At 43.2% G+C, this 22,638-nt stretch overlaps 1 protein-coding gene across 1 annotated transcript in view; it reads right to left on the bottom strand.

Annotated features, from left to right (window-relative positions):
• The window catches only part of nmbr (neuromedin B receptor), a 40,106-nt gene that overhangs the window by 16,977 nt on the left and 491 nt on the right, over nucleotides 1–22,638 (bottom strand). The window contains exons 1-3 of the mRNA XM_042503976.2: nucleotides 22,528–22,638; nucleotides 7,106–7,247; nucleotides 5,976–6,191 (exon numbers count right to left, since the gene is read on the bottom strand). The exon at nucleotides 22,528–22,638 is cut by the window's right edge and continues 491 nt beyond it. Of these exons, the coding sequence (XP_042359910.2) occupies nucleotides 5,976–6,191; nucleotides 7,106–7,247; nucleotides 22,528–22,638 (469 nt within the window). The remainder of the gene's footprint in view (nucleotides 1–5,975; nucleotides 6,192–7,105; nucleotides 7,248–22,527) is intronic.

Below are 22,638 nucleotides of genomic sequence, written 5' to 3'. Positions count from 1 at the left end.
GAGTTCATGAATATTTGATCATTATGATGAGGACTGTCGTCATCAGCAGGTCTTGTGTTGCAGCTGTCGTCCCTCCTCCTGCAGCTCAGCCCAGGTGTGCTGCATCACCTGACGAGGAGCACCGGGTCTGTGCAGGAGGTGCATAAAGCTGCAGAGCACAGAGGCCCCAGATGAAGCCTGCTGCTCCTGCTGCTCCTGCTGCTCCTGCAGGGTAGAGGGCTGCCCACAGGGTGGAGTGTCAGCTTGAATTCATCTCCAGTCACGAAAAAGCCCAAAGCCATAGCAGTTGGTGTGTGCGTGAAGGCTGTGCAGGTGTGAGGTGTCCCGTCTTTGTGCAGCCTCCATCAGCAGAGGACGTGCACAATGTTGGCAGTGATGAAGATGATGATATGAGCTGGCAGGTGAAGCAGCGGAGTGTCGCAGCCCATTGAGCTGGTGTGTTTGGTCCGAGAAGAGAGAGGAGTGTGTGAGCAGCCTGAGAGTCCACACTGATCCGCAGGATCATCAATCACACAGCAGCACGGTGCAGGCTGAACACATTTCATATTATGAGGGGACCTGAACCCTCTGAAGGGAAAGTGTGACCCAGCAAAGTGTTAAAGTGACCCAAAGTTTTCTCTGCTGAGAGCTGACGCACCTCTGAAACCTGCCCAGTACAAACACTCACCTATGGGCCACATGAACCCCCCGTCCAAATACTTCAGTCCACTTTGTCCCACCTGCTATGGATCAGAACAGCAGTCGGAGCAGAGGCTGCACCGTGAGGCCAGATCCACAGAGCTGGGCTCTCTCTGACCATGTGCCGCCTAATTCTGCCCTCAAACAATATTAGAAACTGTTAAAGAGTCAATTTGTTTCTTCAAATCAGGCCAGAAATGATGATGAAAAAATGATGGCTGTTACTAATCATTCTCTGCTAGTTATTTTTCTATATTTCTTTTCTTATTCTTCATTTGGTTTTTACTTGATTTTTATACCTCATTAACCCTTCGGGCCGCTATGACATTAGATCACTCTGCACGCAAAAATCTGGACGGGATGCAGACAGCTAACCTAACTGCGCGGCTTCATTCTGTAATGCTGCGACATTTCTCAGATTTCCCAATCTGAGAAATGTCTTATAATCTGAGAAATGTCCTAAAATGCGAGAAACATCCTGAAATGTGAGGAAGGTGAAGCTAATGAGAGTTTTGCGTGTCCTCGGTCAGGAGGCGCGTCCTGTCTGCAGCTGCATGGACTCATCAGTCTGTTTGGCTCTTGTGTTGAAAAGCTCTGGGCGCTCACGCGCTGACTCACATCAAATCAGCTGCACTTCTGCCTCCCTGTTTTTCACTGTCGGTTGTGTTTTTCTGTTTGTTGGAGTTATTTTTGTTTGGACGACGCTGCGGCTCTTATTGGATTCCTGTAATGAGCTCTTGATTGATTTTAAACTCACGGACGATGATGGTTTTTATGTGTTCTTCTGTCAGACTCGGTGAATCGGTGACTCGGCAGCAACGCACCGACTAAACTGTCGAGTTGTTCATTTTGTGCAGCAGAATTTCTGGAGGAAAGTTTTACACTGTAGGATCGTCCATCTCATTTGTCTTTGTGTGAATCTTCAATCTTTTCTCCTGAATAAAATGAAAAAGACTAAATTATTTTTAGTCAACTTACTGCAAGGATTGTAACCTTCCACTTCCATTTTTCCCAATTTACTCAAGTGATTCCTGAAATTCTTGAATTTACTGCAAAGAGGTACAGCAGCTTTTAAAAATAATGACATGCAGGGCAAATTCCCCCACAGCAGCCCTCAACGTCAGAGGATGTTTTAGACCAAAGAAGCGCCAAAAAAAAAAGTGACTGTGAAGCCCGTTAAAGTGATGGAGTGATCGCGCGGCCGCGTGCTTCAGACAGACGGACGCCCTGAAGCGTAATGAGATGAGTCACGTGACAGGAAGTGATGTTGGAGGTTAAACGCAGCTAAACTAGAGCAGAGATCTTTAACTGAGAGCTCAAACAAACATCTACGCAGCGGATCCTCAGGACGCGTCCACAAAGCAGAGCGCTGACCTGAGCGCAGTTTTAGTGGAGCAGCGGAGGAGCCGAGAGTTTACGACAGTGATCATCAACTGGCGGCCCGCGGGCCAAATCCGGCCCGCCGAACCGTCCAATCCGGCCCGCGACTGGATTCCAAAATTGTGAGGATCGAAGAGAAAATATCACGTGGTCCTCACTGTTAAAGCAACTGAAAACAGCAACAACTGAGACTCTTAACTATCAGTAATCCCCACCGTTTATGACTCTATTTAGGCTACATTCTGAAATGAGGACAGACTCGCTGCACCTTTTAACATTTATGTTTCACACAGTCCTTTTTTTAACAGAACTTTTCCTCAAGCCCTTACTTAACATTTGGTTTTCATTTCAAAGTCTCAGCAACAAGCTTCAAACTAGTAGACTTCTCAGGACAAAAAGGAGGAAAAACCAGCTGGCAAACTTAAAATAGCATGGTAAATAAATACTAACCTGGTACCAGAACAAAAGGTCACATCAAATAAAACGTTAAGTGGGCTATAGCGATTTCAGACCACAAGGCCGAAATGGGCTACTCACACTGCTCAAAGGCTCAAGTTACATTTCCCCTCTGACACCAACTTTTTCACATCAGGCTTGGCCGCTGTCAGACTTCTGCACAAACAGTCCTCCAAAGACTGGTTTGACAGTCGGTTCCTCTCGTGTGTTTTTATCGAGTTCATCTTGGTGTAGGTTGAACCGAACGTGGCGAGCACATACATAGCCAGCGTCTTCAATGTGCCATCGTCCTCGGGACAAGACACCCAAAATGCGCTCCGGCTTTCAGCACCACGGAGAGCAGCCTTCATGCCGCCTGCGGCCTGGATTTCAGCCAGCTCGCTCTGAATGGCCGCCTCGTCCAACGGCATCATTTTCAGCGCGTTTGTGGAGAATTCTCCGCTTCGGCTGATGGTGAACGGGTCAAGCACGAATCCAATGACTGGCAGGCCGCCAGTTGATGATCACTGTTGTAGGACCTCATATGAAGCGTTCTGTGAGAATATGTTCATCAGAGTGTGCACGGCTGTATGAAACAGGAATATTGGTGGAATATTTTTTCCCTCTGCCATATAAATAGCTCCATAGGAATATTGTTTTTATCAGAATGAGGACAAAACATGAATATTGTGTGCATTTAAACACGTTCACTGGTGAAAGAGACGGAACGTTTCTGGATGAGAAGGAGAGACACACACACACACACACACACACACACACACACACACACAGACTGTCAGTCAGAGTGTGTTTCCATGTCTCTCTGAGCGTCCTGATGATGATCCTCCGCTCTCAGCATCAGCAGCTGATTCACTGTTTGTTGGTCAGCGACTCTCCATTAACCCCGAGTATGCCGAGGTCACCTCCTCCCCTCAGACCCGCAGAGCCACGCGGGCTGCAGCAGAGCGCCACTTCCTGTCGCTGGGACCACCGTTAACCTTCACTGTTGATGGGTTTTTAGGATGCAGCCTGCAGTTTGTGACCTCTGCACACAGTCAAATCACAACTACTAAACTCTACCTTCACCTGCTGCAGCCACTCCTGCTGCCATTCCCACCAGTCTGTTCGTGTTTGTCTCTCAAGTCATTTTAAACAAGTTCATTTAAGAGTCATTTTCAATAAGTCCGAGTCAGGTGGCAAAAAAATTACTACTTCTACTTATGAAAGTTACTCGTCATTTCCAGGTCTCAAGTCACAAGCAATGTGAAGCTCTTTTTTTAGTGTTTGTCAACTGACTCATCGTTTCAAACAGGTCAGAATCTTGCGTAACTTGTACCAAGTGGATCTCGAGTCTTACGCCAGCTCGACGTAAGTTTGAGTCGTGAATAAGAAGAAGAGGTGTGAGAAAAAACATCAGCCCTCACCCTCTGTTAAAGGCTTTCATATAAACAAATGAGCGGAAATGTGTTCTCCTCCTTTCGTAGAAGGCTTTCAGTGTGAAAAATCTGCAGTTTGATGTCCCCTAATTTAAACCTTCCAAATCTGTATCGACATCAGATTCTCGAATTACATTTGGACGCATTTACAAGCGCAATTACAAGCATCGAAACGTTTGAAACCTGAGCATATCGGTTTGATTTCTGTTAAAAGCATGTCTACAAAGGCAACGAGCAACTTAACAAGAAAAGTCCCACAAAATCGAAAAATTAACAAGACAATGAATGTAAAAATGATAGAAAATAAATAAATAAATCAATTTATAAAAATAAAAAGGGGACAGAAAAAAAGGACACAGAGAGAGAAATATTAGAAAAGAATTATTCGGAATAAAAATACATAATTGCACAATAATATATTTAAAGATAATTACACTTGCATTAGGCACTTTTTCCAGTTCATCTCCTTGCTGTTTTTTGGCCGTTTTGATTTTTTTGTTGTTTTTTTTTTACCGAAGTCCTTTTATTTTTTGGGGTGCTAATTTGGGGTAATTTCTTGTGAAGTTGCTCATTGCTTTACATGTATTTGTAAGAAATAAAGCCGATGTGTTGAGGTTTCAAAGGGTTAAAAAGCAGCTGACTGAGTAAACAGAGAATAAAAAGGTGGAGCAGCAGTCTGACTGTGGACTGTCTGTTATTCACACCTGATTATGACGGAGGTGATCCCCGCAGCCACAGCAGAAACTCCCAGCTGGGACGCGCCGTCCACCTGATGCTGCTGCCGAGTCTTTAGTGATCCGTCCACCTGATGCTGCTGCCGAGTCTTTAGTGATCCGTCCACCTGATGCTGCTGCCGAGTCTTTAGTGATCCGTCCACCTGATGCTGCTGCCGAGTCTTTAGTGATCCGTCCACCTGATGCTGCTGCCGAGTCTTTAGTGATCCGTCCACCTGATGCTGCTGCCGAGTCTTTAGTGATCCGTCCACCTGATGCTGCTGCCGAGTCTTTAGTGATCCGTCCACCTGATGCTGCTGCCGAGTCTTTAGTGATTCACTCTGACCTCGTCTCGTCTGTGAGGATCGAGCTGCTGGGAGGTGATTACTCCCTCCGGAGCAGCAGAGTGAAGCTGAGGCTGCAGAGAGCTTCACGTCTGAGTCCGTCCACACTAAACCAGAAACTGTTCCAAGAGCCGGAAATCTCAGACAAAACTTTGGTGGTTTCACTTCATCTGTTTCTTACTTATTTTCTGAATTATTGCTTATTCGACATAAAAATCAAGCGTGAATGACAGAACTATGTCACACGTTTGGACGCCGCTCTGTCCACTGAGCCACCAGGCGGCCTGGAAAAGTCTTTAACAAACATTCATGCGTTCATATGATAACACTGTGAGAATGATCCTTGTGTACACGGATCCATAAAAACAACCGAAAAACGCTGTAGTCTGCACTCCAGCCCAGCAGGTGGCGGTGTAACTTTGTAACGGCGCACCATAGAAGAAGACCAGGCGCATAAAGGCGCTCTTCTTCAGAGCGGCGAGTATGAACCTGAGTCAAACAGCAGACCGCTATTTCGAAGTGGCGTCGCCATCCTCACGCGACGCAGTTTCCACGGCGACAAAAGGGGCGACGTTTTCTACAGATTACACTCTGGACCCCGGTTTCAAAAGTTTGTGTTTTCAGGCCCACAAAACGAAAGACCAAACCGCAACAAAAGCTTAACGATTCATGAATGAACCATTGCCATGGAAACGGCTGCTACGGCTACGTTCACATTACACAGCCTAATGCTCAGTCCTAATTATTTTCCCAGATCCAATTTTTCTGCTCACGTTATGTCAGTGACTCACATCTGCAACATTTTCTCACCGAAGTTTGATTTTCTACAAATTAACTGATGTGACCTGATGTGACCTGATGTGACCTGATTTGTGCCGTCACTGACAGCCACTGCTGATTGGCTGGAGTGGAAGCTGCAGAGCGGCACTTTTTCAGGTCATTCATTGCTTCACTCATCGCTTCACTCATTCATTCGTTCATTGGCTCACCTGTCTCTTGGTGTGCTCGCTGACTTCCCCCGGCATGTCATGGGCGCTCCTGATGAGCGTGCGGGCGATGTGGTAATAATACACGGAGATGATGGTCAGAGGGATCAGGAAGTACACCAGGAAGATCATCACAGAGTGGATCTTTGGATGCATCTGATTGGACAGCGGGTACGGTACGCAGTTCACGAAGGTGACGTTAGTGATGTCCCTGTGACCCTGAGAGGAGGAGGAGAGAGGAGGAGAGATTTTAGCACGAGTAAAGGAGAACAAAGTTTTGGGGCCTGAACACAAACTGTTAACCCTAACCCCTAACCCTGGTTCCAGAGTGTAATCTTCAGGAAACGCTGCCCCTTCTGTCGCCATGGAAACCGGCGACGATCCTCTGAGAACGGTGACCTCACGGCCGCACTTCACACAGGGGCGTGGTCTTCTTCTATGGTGTAACAGAGTTACACCGCCACCTGCTGGCCTGGCGTGCAGACTACAGCGAGGATCGAGAGTTTTTTAAAGAACTCGAAGGAGAGACTTTTTAATTTTCGGTTGGGTCGTTCTCGTCTAAACGTGTCCTCAGATGTTTTGAGGTGTCAGTCTTTTTTGTGTGTTAACCCTTTAACACCTGGGTCAGCATGCGTTGTCTGCATTCAGAAGCTTTTCTTGAGGTCATTTTGTTTTTTTCTCTTTTTTTTTTCTTTTGGCTTATTTTCTCATAATTTTCTTGTTACTTTTTTGATGATTTCTTTCTATGTTTTAGGGTCATTTCTTGTCAGGTTGCTTGTCGCACTCCATCCATGTTATTGAAAGAAATCAAGCCAATTTGCTCAGGCACCCATGGGTTAATTCATTCTTCTGTAAACTTGAAAATAAAGACACAATGTAAGAGTTTTGTGAGAATAAGTCTCATGTTGTAGATATATTTATAGTAGATCTGAAACATTGTCAAGATTCAAAAAGGTTCAACAGAGAAAAAAAATACAGACAAATCACACGAGACAGAAACGTGTGAAGATATGCAGATGACGTGACTTTAACTGTTTGGCTCTGAAGGTTCGGATGGATGATCAAAGATCGGGTGTTCCTGTTGCTGAGCTGCAGCGGTGTCTGCTGTGTTCTCGTGTTCTCGTTATTTTTACCTGCATGGAGACGACCTGAGAGAAAATGGCCTCGGGGACAGCCAGCAGGACGGACAGCAGCCAGATGGAGACAGCCTTCAGACACGTCCAGAAGACAGCGCTGGACGTCTGGATGTCCATGGGGTTCACGATAGCCTTGTACCTAAGGAATAAATCACGATCATCATTGTTGGTGAAAACAAACATCCTCAAAAACCACAAACACACACTGTGAGCTGAAACGCCTCGCTGCCGCTCCGGAGGCCACGGCCGCTCCGCCACTGCAGGTCACCTCCCATGGTGCTTTGCTGTGGTTAGCAGCAGTAATATTAACCCTCATCATCTGCTACCTGTGACCTTTGACCTTCAGAGCGCGCAGGACAAATACAAGTCCTGTCCATGTGATGCGCACGCACCCACACACACACACGCACACACACGAGGATCTGTGAATAAACAGATGAAATTGGACCTGTAAAGGCTGCCACATTAATAACAGAGCAGAAAGCATTATGAAATGAGCCCTCTGAGATTTTCTGGACTGAACACAAACATAAATCATCTCCTAATGATATCAATTTTCTCTGACAGCGTCCGCGGCTGCCGGCTCTTTGTTAGCTAATGAGAAAGTGTGCGGCAGTGGAGCGGAGGACAAAAAGACAAACAATAGCACTCTGTCACTCTCACCGTAATTATTCTTTACGTGTAATCACTGAGCTGCATTTTAACCTCCTCATTAGACAGACGGCGCTGACTCTGGGTTCACTCACACCACACAGCGACAGCCGTCTGCTCGGCCGCTGTTGCTGCACACACGGAGGCTATAAAGAGAAAATCCCACCGGACGTGAGATACCTGAGTTCAGCCAGAAAAATCTGGGCTGTGGAAAGTCGTCTTTCCAGACTTCATATGCCGGGTTTGTTTTATACACGGAGAACAAAACGCTGTACGATGGTCCAACATAAAAAAACACAAAGATCCCTCTGAAATCAGCAGACAATGCTAAATTCACAGTCTTACTAATGTTACATTTTTCCTCCGAACATGATGATATTCTGAATTTGATGCAGGTCATAAACAGCAGGTTCAGTTTGGATGTTCTGAGTTAGTCAGAAATTGCTGCATTCAGAATGAAAAAGTAAGACATGAGATATGCAGCCGTTCTCATCCTGAAGCCTGCATGATACACTGCTGGATAGCATCAGGTTGAAACGCTGCCGGTAATGACGTAATGTGAGAAGCAAGGAGGTCCTTATATGGAGGGAGGGGTGGTGGATGGATCCAGCAAAACTCAGACTTTCATGCAGGAGGCCGCTGTTCTCCTCCTGTCTGAATGTGATGTTTTTTTCTTCACGTTACCATGTGCCTCCCTCCTCTAATCCTAACCAGCGTGTGTGTTCATTGATGTCCCGGCATTGGTTGCCATGTGCTGCTGTTGTTGTCTAAACATAACCACAAGCACCGTCATCCCACCATGTGCTCGTGTTGATGTCACGTTGGCAGTATCCTGGAACGCCAACAGCAAATGCAGAAAGATACCTAGAGAGTAAAATGTAGACACAGAAGGATGCCTAGAGTATAATATGCAGACGCAGAAGTCCACTGGCAGAGAGGCAACATGTGACGAGTTGAGAACGTATTGCCTCACCATGTTTCTTTTTCTAAATATCGTAACTTTACATTCAGGAAGTAGCATCATCCATGTGGACATTACATGAAGCGTTCTATGGGAATACGTTCATCCGAGTGTGCACAGCTGCATGTAAACGGGAATACTGGTTGATTTTTCTTGGCCATTTAAACAGCTCAGAGGGATATTGTCTTTTTCAGAATGAGGGCAAAAAAGTGAATATTTTGTGCTTGTAAACGTAGTCACTGGTGAAAGAAAGTGGAAGCTGAGCATCAAAATGTGTGCAGATTCAACTGGTTCTTCTTTCACTGTCAAATGCAAAATGATGTCTTTAACAAGCTGGAAATAATGTCAGCAAAGCTCTCCTTCAAACTTGACAACAGAAACAGACGGTAAGTCCCGCTGAACAAACTGCAGACTGACACATGACAATTTAACCCTTTTCAGTCGACCCCGCGGAGCAGACCGCTGAGAGCCGGAAGAGAAGCAAACACGAACACTGTGGAGACGGCAACTAAACGGGACTTTGAATCACTTCATTCTTCTTTGGAAATGTAAAATAATACATTTGCCGTCTGACTGATGCTGTTTTTTTAATCTCGGTCACGGTCGTTGTTTCTGAAGGAGAGACGAGAAACATCAATATCACAGCTGATTACAGAGTTTTGAGCAGTGATGCAAAGAAAAGGTTTGTGCACACGGCAGCGTGCTGTGTGTATCAATGTGACGGTGGATGCTCTTTCATGCTGCTGCAGTTTGTATCAAACTGTCAGGATGTTAAACTGCGTTTATGTAACTCTGACTGTTTCCAGAGCTGGATCTGGTGTTTCCAGCAGGATATCTCCTGTTCTGTCAGATTACATTTGATAACTCGTCCTGAAAATAAAACTTGTCCTGCTCCTCCTGCTGTGTTTTATTTAGAGTCACAAATGAGGTCACAGCGAGTTCGGATCAGTGTTTCATTCAAACTGAGAGTCGAGTGCACCTGGCTCTCTGTCGTTCGCTCCTCACACAGTCTCCTTACATCATCCTGCTGAGCATATTGATTATTTATGTCCTGCAGGAGCTCAGAGTTTTGCGCTTTTGTCCCCATGCTGTAACGTTTGGCACAGAAGGTCCACCCTGACTCAGAGATGCAGTTGTTTTTCAGCTGCTGAGAGCCAAACTGTGACCAGAGTCTGCAGCAACCGTTGCCAGCAGTTTACAGCAGTTTACAGCACGTATGAGCAACAACCGCGTCAACAAGAGTTTATCCGAGCCCGAAATGCCCCCAAACAAATCAGCATGCACACAGTGACAATACAACACTGAGCAGAGGTTTATAAAAAGCTGCACCGCTGTTCCAGGCCAGCGTCGTCCGTCTGTGTCCGTCCAAACACTCAGAGAAACGTTCTCTGCAGACCAAACTGCTGCTTCGCTTCTTCTGTTTGCAGCGTTCTCAGAAACGCAGCAGCACTGAATGTACTCAGTGATCATTCTTCAGGGTTCATACATATTTTAACAAGACTTTTCCAGGACTTTGAGGCAAATTTCAAAGACCATACCGTGAATGTAGAGCAGGATTAGAACTGATTATTCAAATATAACTAAGGGACTGTTTGTTATCTATGAGAGGTGCAAAGAGGGGGAGACTTGTCAAATCATTTTTGAAGCACTGGGGAGGGACTGATGTTTTTTTGTGGGGGTTGGCCTTAGGAAAGGGGAATAGAACTTTAAATGGTTGTATTTTGTATTTATTTACTGCCAGTTTTTAAAGAAGTGAAACATGCCTTCCAAAGATAGGAAGGCATTTTCTTCTTTAATTTTCTTTCATTTTAAAGAAAGAAATGGCCTTTTAAATTTTTTTTAAAGGTACGAAAGGCATGTTTTCTTCAAAAATTACAAAAAAAGACACCATTTATCACAGCCAAAAACAAAACTTATAGTTGAATTTTCAAACTGCTGATGGTCTTTGAACACGTGTTACAATACAGGTTTGTTAACCAAAATTTCATGAGTTTGCCAAAACTTTTCATGATCATACGAAGCCTGATTGTTCGTGGGAACGGTCGTCTCACTCCTCTTCTTAATAAATGAATAACTTTAATAACTTTGTGTTGGTTGATGTTTTATGTGAGATTGTGAGTTAAAGTAGAAGAGCATCTTCAGCTCTCTGGAAGAAAAGCCGATGATGAAAAAAACCCTCCAGGACGCCGTCTCACCTACTGCTGGAATATAAATAGAAGAAGTTTCAATCTGCGTTCATTAAAGTTTGCCTCCCTCCAAAAACATGTCATACATTCGAGGATACCTAGAGCGTAACATGTAGATGCAGAAGGATACCCAGAGCGTAACATGTAGACGCAGAAGGATACCCAGAGCGTAACATGTAGACGTGAAAGGATACCTAGAGTGTGTAGACATGTAGATGCAGAAGTCCACTGGCAGAGAGGCAACATTTGACTCGTTGGGATGTAAAGGAGCTGTGTGAGCTGTGATGATAACGAATTCATGGGGACTTTTGTGTTGCTGCGTGTGTGTTTGTTGCATGTTTGGTGGAAACAAAGATCTTCTCAGTCTAATGAGGAATAAAAGTTGGAGGACACTTGACGTGTAATAAATATAAGCTTTCAGGCCGCGGTGCTTTTCAGTCACCTCCTGACCTCTTTTTCACAGAAAGGCTCAAGGTTTGGACTTTGTGTTTCTGTGCTGCATTCACTGTCGGCCTGAATCACACTGTACAATGCAGATGTCGACACTGAGTGTATGAGTACACACGCACACGCTGAAGGCCGTTTCACCTGCACACACTTTACTTTCCGACATTGTTTCTGTGCAGTCTGAACACAAAGAGCAAATGAGCTGCTCATTAGTCTATTTCCTGCTTTAACATCAACTGAAAGGATTGAAGGTCGAATCTGCGATCCTAAAAAACTGTGAAGACTTCACAGAATGGATTGCAACCGCTGACAGCACCATGAATGTGCATCACGTGTCAGCGCTATCTGCCTCATCCCAAGGTCCAACTCACAAAAGCTTTAGAGCTAATGACTCCAACGCCCAAACGCAACCGGAGAGATCCAGCTCAGTGCACTGGCCCTTTGTGCGTAGCCTCGACAGATTTGTGCTAAACTTGAGTGATATTTAGTAAATGTGATAAAACTCAACGTGGAGCTGACTGTGTTTCCACTGAATGATGTCATGTGACTCCTCCTCTGGTGATAACATCCCAGTAACCATGGCGATGGACATTCAAAACATCAGCAGCTTTATTTCTATTGCAGCCACCGCACTAGCCGTCATTATTTCCAATCCAAGTAACTGTTTGCATTTGATAAACTGCACGTTTGAGTAACTGCACGTTTGAGTAACTGCACGTTTGAGTAACTGCACGTTTGAGTAACTGCACGTTTGAGTAACTGCACGTTTGATATTGATATTCACACACACACACACACACACACACACACACACCTCAGAGGTGGGACAGACTGATTCTGTGAGCACAAACAGACAGTGAGGACAAAAATCCCTCAGCTTTCTCATGTCTGCAGCAGGTTAGTGAGTTTTTATCGTCTGACTCTGAGCCGCCGTCCCCGGCAGCGTCCGCTCGTGTTTATATTCTGCTAAACTGTGTTTGTGAGCACCATCCTGACAGGAAGTGATCCAGTGACCACTCCGGTGCTAATGAGCCATCAGGCTGATTGTGCTCGTCACGGACCTTCAGGCCCGTTAGGATCTGTTAAGAGCTCGTTAGGGGCTCATCAGGGACCATCAGGGTCGGACACAGCCAGACCGCCGCCCGCAGCTCTGCGATCAGGAAATGAATCTAAATCTAACTCGGGACTGGCCGATAGAACAGGACTGGAGACACAGGGGACAGAAGACACAGAGGACAGGAGACACAGAGGACAGGAGACACAGGAGGCACAGGGGACAGGAGACACAGAGGACAGGAGACACAGGGGACAGAAGACACAGAGGACAGGAGATACAGAGGACAGGAGACACAGCAGCACCTCGCAGCTTCGTCTCACATCAGTCTGCAGAGTTTGTAGATTAAAGCGTCTTATTTAGCCCTCTGACTGTCTCTCTGTCTCTCAGAGACTGTCCTCCAGCAGAAGTCATTTCTTTATGTTCGGGTGACAAGAGAGGAAACATTGAGACGTCAAGTCAAACCTCCACAGAGGGAGGACATCTTTGACACGGAGCTGAGTGCCGCATGATCACAGTCCATGACGGTCTTCTGGAGCCGTGACCGTGACCTTTGAACCCAGTAGACCTGCACCTGATTATCGTTATAAGACTATATAAGACCTGGCTATTGTTATAACAAGATTATATAAGACCTGACTATTGTTATAACAAGATTATATAAGACCTGACTATTGTTATAACAAGATTATATAAGACCTGACTATTGTTATAACAAGATTATATAAGACCTGACTATTGTTATAACATAATTATATAAGACCTGACTATTGTTATGACATAATTATATAAGACCTGACTATTGTTATAACAAGATTATATAAGACCTGGCTATTGTTATAACAAGATTATATAAGACCTGACTATTGTTATAACAAGATTATATAAGACCTGACTATTGTTATAACAAGATTATATAAGACCTGACTATTGTTATAACAAGATTATATAAGACCTGACTATTGTTATAACATAATTATATAAGACCTGACTATTGTTATAACATAATTATATAAGACCTGACTATTGTTATAACAAGATTATATAAGACCTGACTATTGTTATAACAAGATTATATAAGACCTGACTAGTGTTATAACAAGATTATATAAGACCTGACTATTGTTATAACAAGATTATATAAGACCTGACTATTGTTATAACATAATTATATAAGACCTGACTATTGTTATAACATGATTATATAAGACCTGACTATTGTTATAACAAGATTATATAAGACCTGACTATTGTTATAACATAATTATATAAGACCTGACTATTGTTATAACAAGATTATATAAGACCTGACTATTGTTATAACATAATTATATAAGACCTGACTATTGTTATGACATAATTATATAAGACCTGACTATTGTTATAACAAGATTATATAAGACCTGACTATTGTTATAACAAGATTATATAAGACCTGACTATTGTTATAACAAGATTATATAAGACCTGACTATTGTTATAACAAGATTATATAAGACCTGACTATTGTTATAACATAATTATATAAGACCTGACTATTGTTATAACATGATTATATAAGACCTGACTATTGTTATAACAAGATTATATAAGACCTGACTATTGTTATAACAAGATTATATAAGACCTGACTATTGTTATAACAAGATTATATAAGACCTGATTATCGTTGTAAGATTATGTGTACTGTACTGTAGGCCAACAGCCACCACAGTAACCGTGCAGCAGTACTTCAGCAGTACACCAGAGTACTTCAACAGTATTTCAGCAGTACTTCAACAGTACTTCAGCAGTATTTCAGCAGTACTTCAGCAGTACTTCGAAGCACTTCAGCAGTGCTACAGCAGTACTTCAGCAGTACTTCTCAGCCACTCTCTCTCTCTCTCTCTCTCTCTGGCTTATTTTAATAGTCTCTCGCTCTGCAGCTGCTCGAGTCTCTTCATCTCTGATCTGCTGGAGTGAAAACTGCAGCGATTTCTCTGAAACTGTCCTCTGCTGTGGAGTCAAAGCAGCTGCATCCACACACACACACACCTCGTCCTGGCATCAGTGTCAGCTGACTTCCTGTTGAGACATTAGGAGTCGGGGCGCTGCTCACCTCCTCCGTGACAGTGGATCTCCTCATTCAGCAGAGAGGAAACACACATCAGTAAACATCTCTCTCTCTCACACACACACACACACACACACACACACACACACAGAGTGGACCTCTGCGCTGCTCATCATGTTGAAAAACCAAACCAGAAGGCTTCATTCATGTTCAGGAGGCGTGGCGCATCGATCAGCCCTAATGGCAGCATCAGAGCCGTAACGATCACGACTCTGCTGTTATCGAAACTCATTCACAGCCTCCGAGCTGAAGCACGTGGACGCCTGTCCGTGTACCTCACTGTACCTCTGGTGCTTCTACACGTCAAGTATCCGTCTGCGTCTGATGTTCCAGGATGCTGCGACCGACGGCGGGACGCCAACAAACACACGTGCACAGATGGTTAGGATGAGGCACAGAGGCTCATGGGAAGGTGTAGAAACTAACACGACATTCAGACGGGAAGCAAACACCGGACCCTGAGATCACGCCGTTACTGGCAGCGTTACAACCTGACGCCGTCCATCCGTGCATCATGCTGCTGCAGAGGGTGTAGTCGTGCGGAGGTGCCATCCTGCATATTCATCACTGCTTCTGTCCGGGAAGGAGTTTTTGGCGTTACACTGAAATCATTGCAAAAATGTCAGTATTTGAGGACTTCAGGGTGTGAAGGGGCTGTCTGTCCCCGGTCTGTTTGTCTTTGTCCAACTCTGAGCTCCCATGGAGGGAAATCTTCATGTTTCACCGGCTGCAGCAGTTTGTGTCCCTTTCCTGTTAAACGTTACGATGGCCTCCTGTGCCGCCGAGTCCTAACAAGAGCACCAAATTCAAAGACAAAACGTGGCTGTTTCTTTTGTAACCACCGCCCAGAATCACACGTGTAAGCATTTTCTGTTTGGATGTCTTTTAGCGGGACAACAGAAGAAACTGTCCAGCCTGTTGTCCTTTCAAAGATGCTCCTGCAGTGATTTTGGAGTAAGATCGCCCAACAGTCTTATTTCTGTAAGGGCTGTGTGATTCGCTGCGGCGTCAGCTGACAATGCGGCAGGACAAAACCATTCGCGGTCTCATTATACCCTAGACACATTAAACACAATATTCTTCTTCCTATTATTATTATTATTATTAAAAGCATAAATGAACCAAAAATTTATTAGTAAATTTATTAGTAAAAAGTACAAAAAATACCTTGATAAAAGTTTTTAGAAAAGAAAAAAATCTTAGGAAATCGAAAAAAATGTCTTAAAAACTGTCCTGGAAAAATTGCTTAAAAATTCTAATAATTCTGTAACATAATTTTAAATATTTAATTGTGATAATTACTTATAAAAATAGTTTTCCCTAGCTTTTTATTTTTTACCAGACATTTCCCCCCAAGTTCTGAATCCCCTAATTTCTTGCAATTTGAGCATTTGTTGCCAAAGTCCTCTCTGCCTCTTTTCTTCTGTGTTTGAATGAAGCTGCGTGAACGAGCTCAAAGGGTTCAGAGCTTTGAATCATTGTGAAAGGTGTCTGAAAGCAGCAAAACAAGTGATGTCGCTCCAGGTGTGAAAGGGTTAATAGACCAAAGCGTGACTGATCAGTCGATTACGAATTGATCCGATGGATCCATAACAAAGGAACAGTTATCTACAGCTCCTAGAGAAACCAAACCTCTCCTCAGAAACAGCATTTTGCTGGTTTTATGAAGCAAATATGACGTTTCGACCTCATTCAGAGCTTTATTTGAAAACGCACATTTGCAGCTCGCCCTCGGCGTTGCGTGTGTATTATGGGATGTTACAGCGCTTTATGTTGTTTGCAAACCGAGCGAGCAAATCGAATTTCACCTCAGCAGCCCGTTAGTCCACCAGCCGCCCTGAGGGAGATCCGGCTGTCAGCTCCGCTTCACGTCCCAAAAACACCGCCACACTGCAGCCTTTTCTTCTCTCTTCGCTTTGTGTCCTGCGCCTGATTTACCCACAACCCCCTGCTTCATGCGGACTAGCAGAGGGCCGAGCACAGAGCGGTGAAGGGATGACCAAGTTAGCACCGCACTGGTTCCCTCGTCAAAAACCTTACGGGATTTTTGAATGTGATTTTCGGTTATCACCAGAAATAAGCTCTGTGGCGAACACGAGTTTATGAGACTGACATGTTTTGTTCAGCGTGATGATCTTCACAGATGAACTCCACTTTTGTGTGTTTTCGAAACGTAAATGAAATCGCCAGAAGCAAAAAGCTGTTAGGCTATACAGGAACTACATCGCGGTCTCACGTATTAAGCGTCACCACTACAAACACTGTAAACACGATCGAAAAATATTATAAACAGATAAATGTACAAGTCTGAGTGCGGCTCTGTAAAGCTGTGGAGGCGTAAGAGTGTGTTCGATGAGTTTCTGTGTCCGCTGTGAGGACGTCTAACGTCCCCGACACACTCTGTAGTCCAGTTTAGCCACTTGTTAGCAACCCCCTTTTTTAAGACGAGTGAAACCATAAAAGTTCAAAAATCGGCTTTAAGCGGACGTATTTTACGTTGCAGAACAAAACGTGTAAATATCTTCAGCCTGTGTTAACCACAGACCTCATTTAAGGCATTTTACTGAAAACCCACAAACCCAGAGACTCTGAGACGAGGGAGCCGGCAGCGCTAAAATGCTAACGCACTTCCACGTTTTAGGACTCGTTACGTCACTGCTCAGTTTCCTCCAGAAGTACGCCGCTCTTTGCTTATTAAAGGTGTGTGTGATGCGTCATCATCACACACACACACACATACACACACACTGCGCTCGCCGCTCGGCGGGAAATGATAAACCCGCGTACATCTCAAGTGTTCTGAGCATCAGTCGCTGCCTCGCAGGCCACTCGCTGCGTAAATCCAAACGCCGTGGAGCCGTGGGACGCAGCTGACACGCGGTGGACACGAGACGATTTACAGCCACGCGTCACCTCCGATCTCAGAGTTTATCGCGTCTTGATGAGAGGTCACCTCCACTGAAAGGTTTGAGGACAGTTAATAACTCCTCCGCCAGAGATCCATCGAGCTCTCCCAAAATACTGTCTGATAATTCGTCTCAACGCCGAGCTCTTCCTCTCTCACTCAGACAGGACGTCCTCCCCTGTCCATACACACACACACACACACACACACACACACACACACACACACACACACACACACACACACACACACACACACACACACACACACACACACACACACACACTAACCCACACACACAAATACAATACTCAACAACACACACACACACACACACATACACACATATACACACACACACCAAAAAACCCTAACCCTAACACTAACCCAACAACAAATACAATACTAAACAACACGCGCACACACACACGCACACACACACACACACACACACACACACACACACACACGTGCACACACACACACACACACATACACACACACAAACACACACACGTGCACACACACCGGCCCTGCAGCAAGACTCCATCCACACACACTGATCATTGTAACCCTTTGAAAGCTGAGCAATGAGCAACATAAGATGTGACCCGAAACTCAGCAAGACATAAAAATACAGAAAAAAAAGAAAAAAGAAATTTAAAAAAGAGTAAAAAGGAAAAAGTACAAGAAAATTACCTGAAAGTGTGTAATTTTTTTTTTTAAATGGAAATGCTCTGGAAAAAGTGCTTAATCAATTAGAATAATTTGGTGACATGTGTGTTAATATGTAATTATGATATATATATTTTTTGCTCTAGCTTTGTTTTTTTTCCAAATACATTTTCTTATTCTTATTTTCAACTGATTATAAACTAAAAACAGCAGACTGATTTCTACTATAATATACTCTAAATCCTACAGACCGGAGCTGTAAAAAACACTCCTGTTCATGTGAAATAGCACTGATCAACTTCTTCATTTATTCATTCATTTTGGTTTTATTTATGGCTGTGGTTGTTATTTTGTGCTGTTAAATGTCTTTGAGCATTGTGAAAAGTGCTGTATGAATGAAATGTATTATTATCATTATTATTATTATTATTATCAACTTTAGGAAATTTTATTCTGCAGTATATTTTTAGTATAATTGTGTCATTTTGGAGGCATCTGTATAATAACTTTCTCTTTTCACGTTTTCTATCTCGCTCTGCTTCTTTCAATCACTTTCAATTTCCCAATTTAAATTTCATCATTCTGTCATCATAATCATTTCATCTCTTTCTCATCCCGCCTGCTGTGTGTCTGTCCTTCACACACACACACAAACACACACACACACACTGGGCTGGAAGCTGGACAGAGGTCTTTAAACATGACAGAGATGACGAATAATTCATGTTGAGGGACATGAGAGAGACGCTCAGGAACCAGCTGATGTATTTCTATTCCTGAGAGGACATTGTCATCGTCATGGAAACCAGTCAATCTAAAGGTCATTATAACATCATCTATAAAACCTACATCAATAAAATGTCACAACTCTCCCAAAAATGTGTCTTAAAGGTTTCATTCATTTCCTAAACGTGACCTAACTTCTAATAAATGCCCTGACTTTCCAAAAATGTTCCAACTTTGCAAAAATGTCCTCACTTTTCAAAAGATGTCCTAACTTTGAAAAAATCCACATTTTTGTCTTTACTTTTCAAAATGACCTCACATGCTGAAACAGAAATGTCTTCTCTCACAACAATGTCCTCATGTCTTCATGTTCAAAACATGCCTACTTTCCAAATATGTCCTTAATTCTAAAACGTTCTGACTTTGCAAAAATGTTCAGCTTAAAAAGAAAATCTGCACTTTAAAAAACAAAGTCTTGACTTTCCAAAATGACCTCAGGTTACAGAAATGTCCTCTCTTGTGTTAATGTGTCAAACACACACTACTTTCCAAAACTGCTCTTTTCTGCTTTACGTCGTGCTCCACTGTCCTCTCTCTTCATGTCTCTTCGTCTTGGTCTCGTCGTTACCTGACATGAGTCGACGCTGTGCCTCAGAGCAGCTTCAGCAGCTGTAGTTTGTAGTTTTGCTGCAGCTCTGAGTGAATCACACATTCATCAGACTTCATCAGTCTGTCCAAACCCAATCTCAGCTCTGTGAGGACTCTGTCTCTTCTGTCTCTGTCGCTGCAGCAACAGAAACTCCCCCGCTGAAGTCCCAGAGACACTCTTTAAATACCAGCTATACTCACTGACAGCTGTGGAGAAGTACTCAGACCTCTAACTGAAGTACCACAAAGAGTCAGCACTCAAAAGTACGTGAGTAAAATGACCAACTGAAGAGGAGACACGACACGCATCAAACTAAGTTTCCTCCCACAAACAGTTTCTTCTTGTGATGAAATGTGAGGAAAATTCTCCTGATGTTTTCCCCTTAAAGTGAAGAGTTGAGACTCGGTCCTGGTGAAAATAATTAGTTATTTAAAAACTAACAATATTTCAGTAAATAAATAGTTATTCCGTAAGTGTCTGAGCCCTGAAGGAGCTCCACAGCTAAATAAAAAGTATTAAAGTTAGTGTTGGGGCTGCCTGAAGTTTTTAAGTTAACACAGGGGACATTAACCGTAAATGGGAGGACGGAGGAGGTTTTTAGGAGGCTGAGGAGTTTCTGAAACAGACGAGAGTACGGCTCAGAGACAAAGATGTAGAAAAAACTGAACTCAGATGATGCTGGGAAAATGTTTGTTCGCATTGAATTCAAATCTTCCACCGAACGCAACAACGCTGTGACGGCAGAAATAAATTACGACTCTGAGAAATTTTCAGCTGGAAAATACAACTGAGCAGATCACACAAACTTTCCCAGTCTGACATGGTGACATGTCTCATTTCCGCCAGCTGTCCACACCTCGCAGGCTCACAAAAGAGCATGTCTATGACAACCAATCACACCTGTTAAAAGAATGTGTCATACCTCACAACAAGGGCTGGGATAAATCCAGTACACGCCATGTATAAAAGGACTTTATCAAGAATATCGAGTTTGAATTGTCTGGTTGTTATTTTAGCCACCAGCCCGAGACTCTCGTCAGCTTTTGGTTTTTCCCGCTCTCTCGTCAGACTCTCTGCCTCTCTCTCTCTCTCTCTCTCTCTCACACACACACACACACACACACACAGCCGCACACCGTCATGGTTCAGTCGCTCTGCAGAGACCTGCAGATACTCTGAATGTGTCGACCTGAGAGCTGTTAGTTAGTCATGCTTTAACTTCCTGCTAACGTCCAACTGTTGACAGGAAGCTTCCAGTGCAAAAATGTCAACACTTCAAAATAAAAGCACCATGGGTCCCACTCTGATTTATTTAATTATAACAGTATTTTATTTAACGTTACTATAGCAGTGCTTTATGTAACTTTATACTTTAACATTGTGACAGTATTTTATTGTATATATATATATAGTGTATAAAAACAGTGGTGGATGAAGTAGGGTCTTTTTTTAAATTTAATTTTACTTTGTAAAACAACAAAAAGTCCTGCACTTATTCAGTATAACCACCAGAATTTAATGTTTCACAAACTTTAACTGCTTTTAAAAATCATCACCAAACTTTTTTCAGCTGATTACTTACATTACGTTTTCTGAAACTGTATGTTAATATATGCAAATGAGACATGATCTTATTAAATATATGGCTTTTGCATAAATGTACAGAACAGAAATCTGAACTAAAATAAACACCTTAATGTGTATTTCAGACATTTTCTGTCCACTTGTCTCAAAGAAGAAGATGTGTTATGGAAGCAAAAAAAATGTCCTGACTAACGGGGGTCATATTCACACACACACACACACACACACACACACACACACACACACACACACACACACACTGAGAGCAACGAATTCAGCCAAAAAACATCAGCCGGCTCATGAGTGATTTCGGAAACCTCAGTGAGGAGGTGTGGCTCACGGGTTGTTGGGTGTGATGCAGTCGTTTATCAGTATGATTGGTTGTCACAGAGAGATGTGGACAGCCCGTAGAAATGAAATAAACTGCGTCACAATGTGAGACTGTGAGAGAGCTGTTCCTGTGATCACACCGCCGTGCTGCTGCCGAAACCTCTGCGTGCTGAGATCACTTTATTCTTGGTGTTAACGCGTTGGGTGGGAACTAATGACATCAAACGCAAACATTTTCCCTGCATCATCTAACCTGTCGTGATTCATTAAGGTTTTGAAACTCGAGCAAATTAGCTTAATTTCTTTCAAAAACATGGAGAGTAGGCGATGAGCTGGTTAAAGATCTAGAAAAAAATACCTGAAATTAGCACAACAAAAAAAAATAATTGCTTTTTAAAAAAGTAGTAAATGAAACAATAAAATAAATATTAATATAAATATCAATATTTATATGACCAATAAAGTTAGAATTATAATATCATGAATATAATTTTCTTGATATTCTTTCTAATTATTTGAGAATTTGTTAAGATAATTTCATGTCATTTGTTTCCCCCCTTCTTTAAATTTTTTTTTTTTTTAAAGAAATCAAACCAATTTGTCCACTATTCAAAGGTTTAAATGCTTGTGAAAAATGTCTGAAAACAGCACGAGATAACTGATCTCGATCCTGGTTTTGGAGGGTTAACTGACTGTAATCCAGCGTTTGGAGAATATTTCTCCTGCCTGTCATTTTCTCCTCTGCTTCAGAAACACTTTGTGAATAACCAAGTCTTAACTTTAAGGGTAAGTTCTTGAATAAATGTCTTAATTCTGAGGATTTTCTTAGAATTTGTTCATCAGGAGCAGCTCTTTCCTGCTGTTTTAGTGACTGCGCAGACTAAACACACACACACACACACACACACACACACACACATACACCTAAAATCCTGTCGCTTTCTGAGTACAGACATATAGTTTTAGAATTAGATCATTATAATTAGTATATGATCAGAATGGATGAGCGAACAGCAGACTCCCTCTCAGCAGGGTGTTACTGGGACAGACTGTCATAAGAAGCGCGTCAGAGTCACTGATGATTGGGATGATTTGGAAACATTCGGGATAAAGAAAATGAAGATCTGGTCCGTCCTACCTGTCCGCGCTGAGCGCCGTGAGCGTGAACACGGACACGCCGACCGAGGTGAGCTGGATGACGGGGATGAGCTTGCACGCCGCCTCGCCGAACACCCACTCCTCGGAGAAG

The sequence above is a fragment of the Plectropomus leopardus genome, chromosome 16 (assembly GCF_026936395.1).
Source record: "Plectropomus leopardus strain MGB_pleo_1.0 chromosome 16, ASM2693639v1, whole genome shotgun sequence".
NCBI classification, from domain to species: Eukaryota; Metazoa; Chordata; class Actinopteri; order Perciformes; family Serranidae; genus Plectropomus; species Plectropomus leopardus.
Note: the sequence above shows the minus strand (reverse complement) of the source record. Positions and strands in the feature narration are given on the sequence as shown.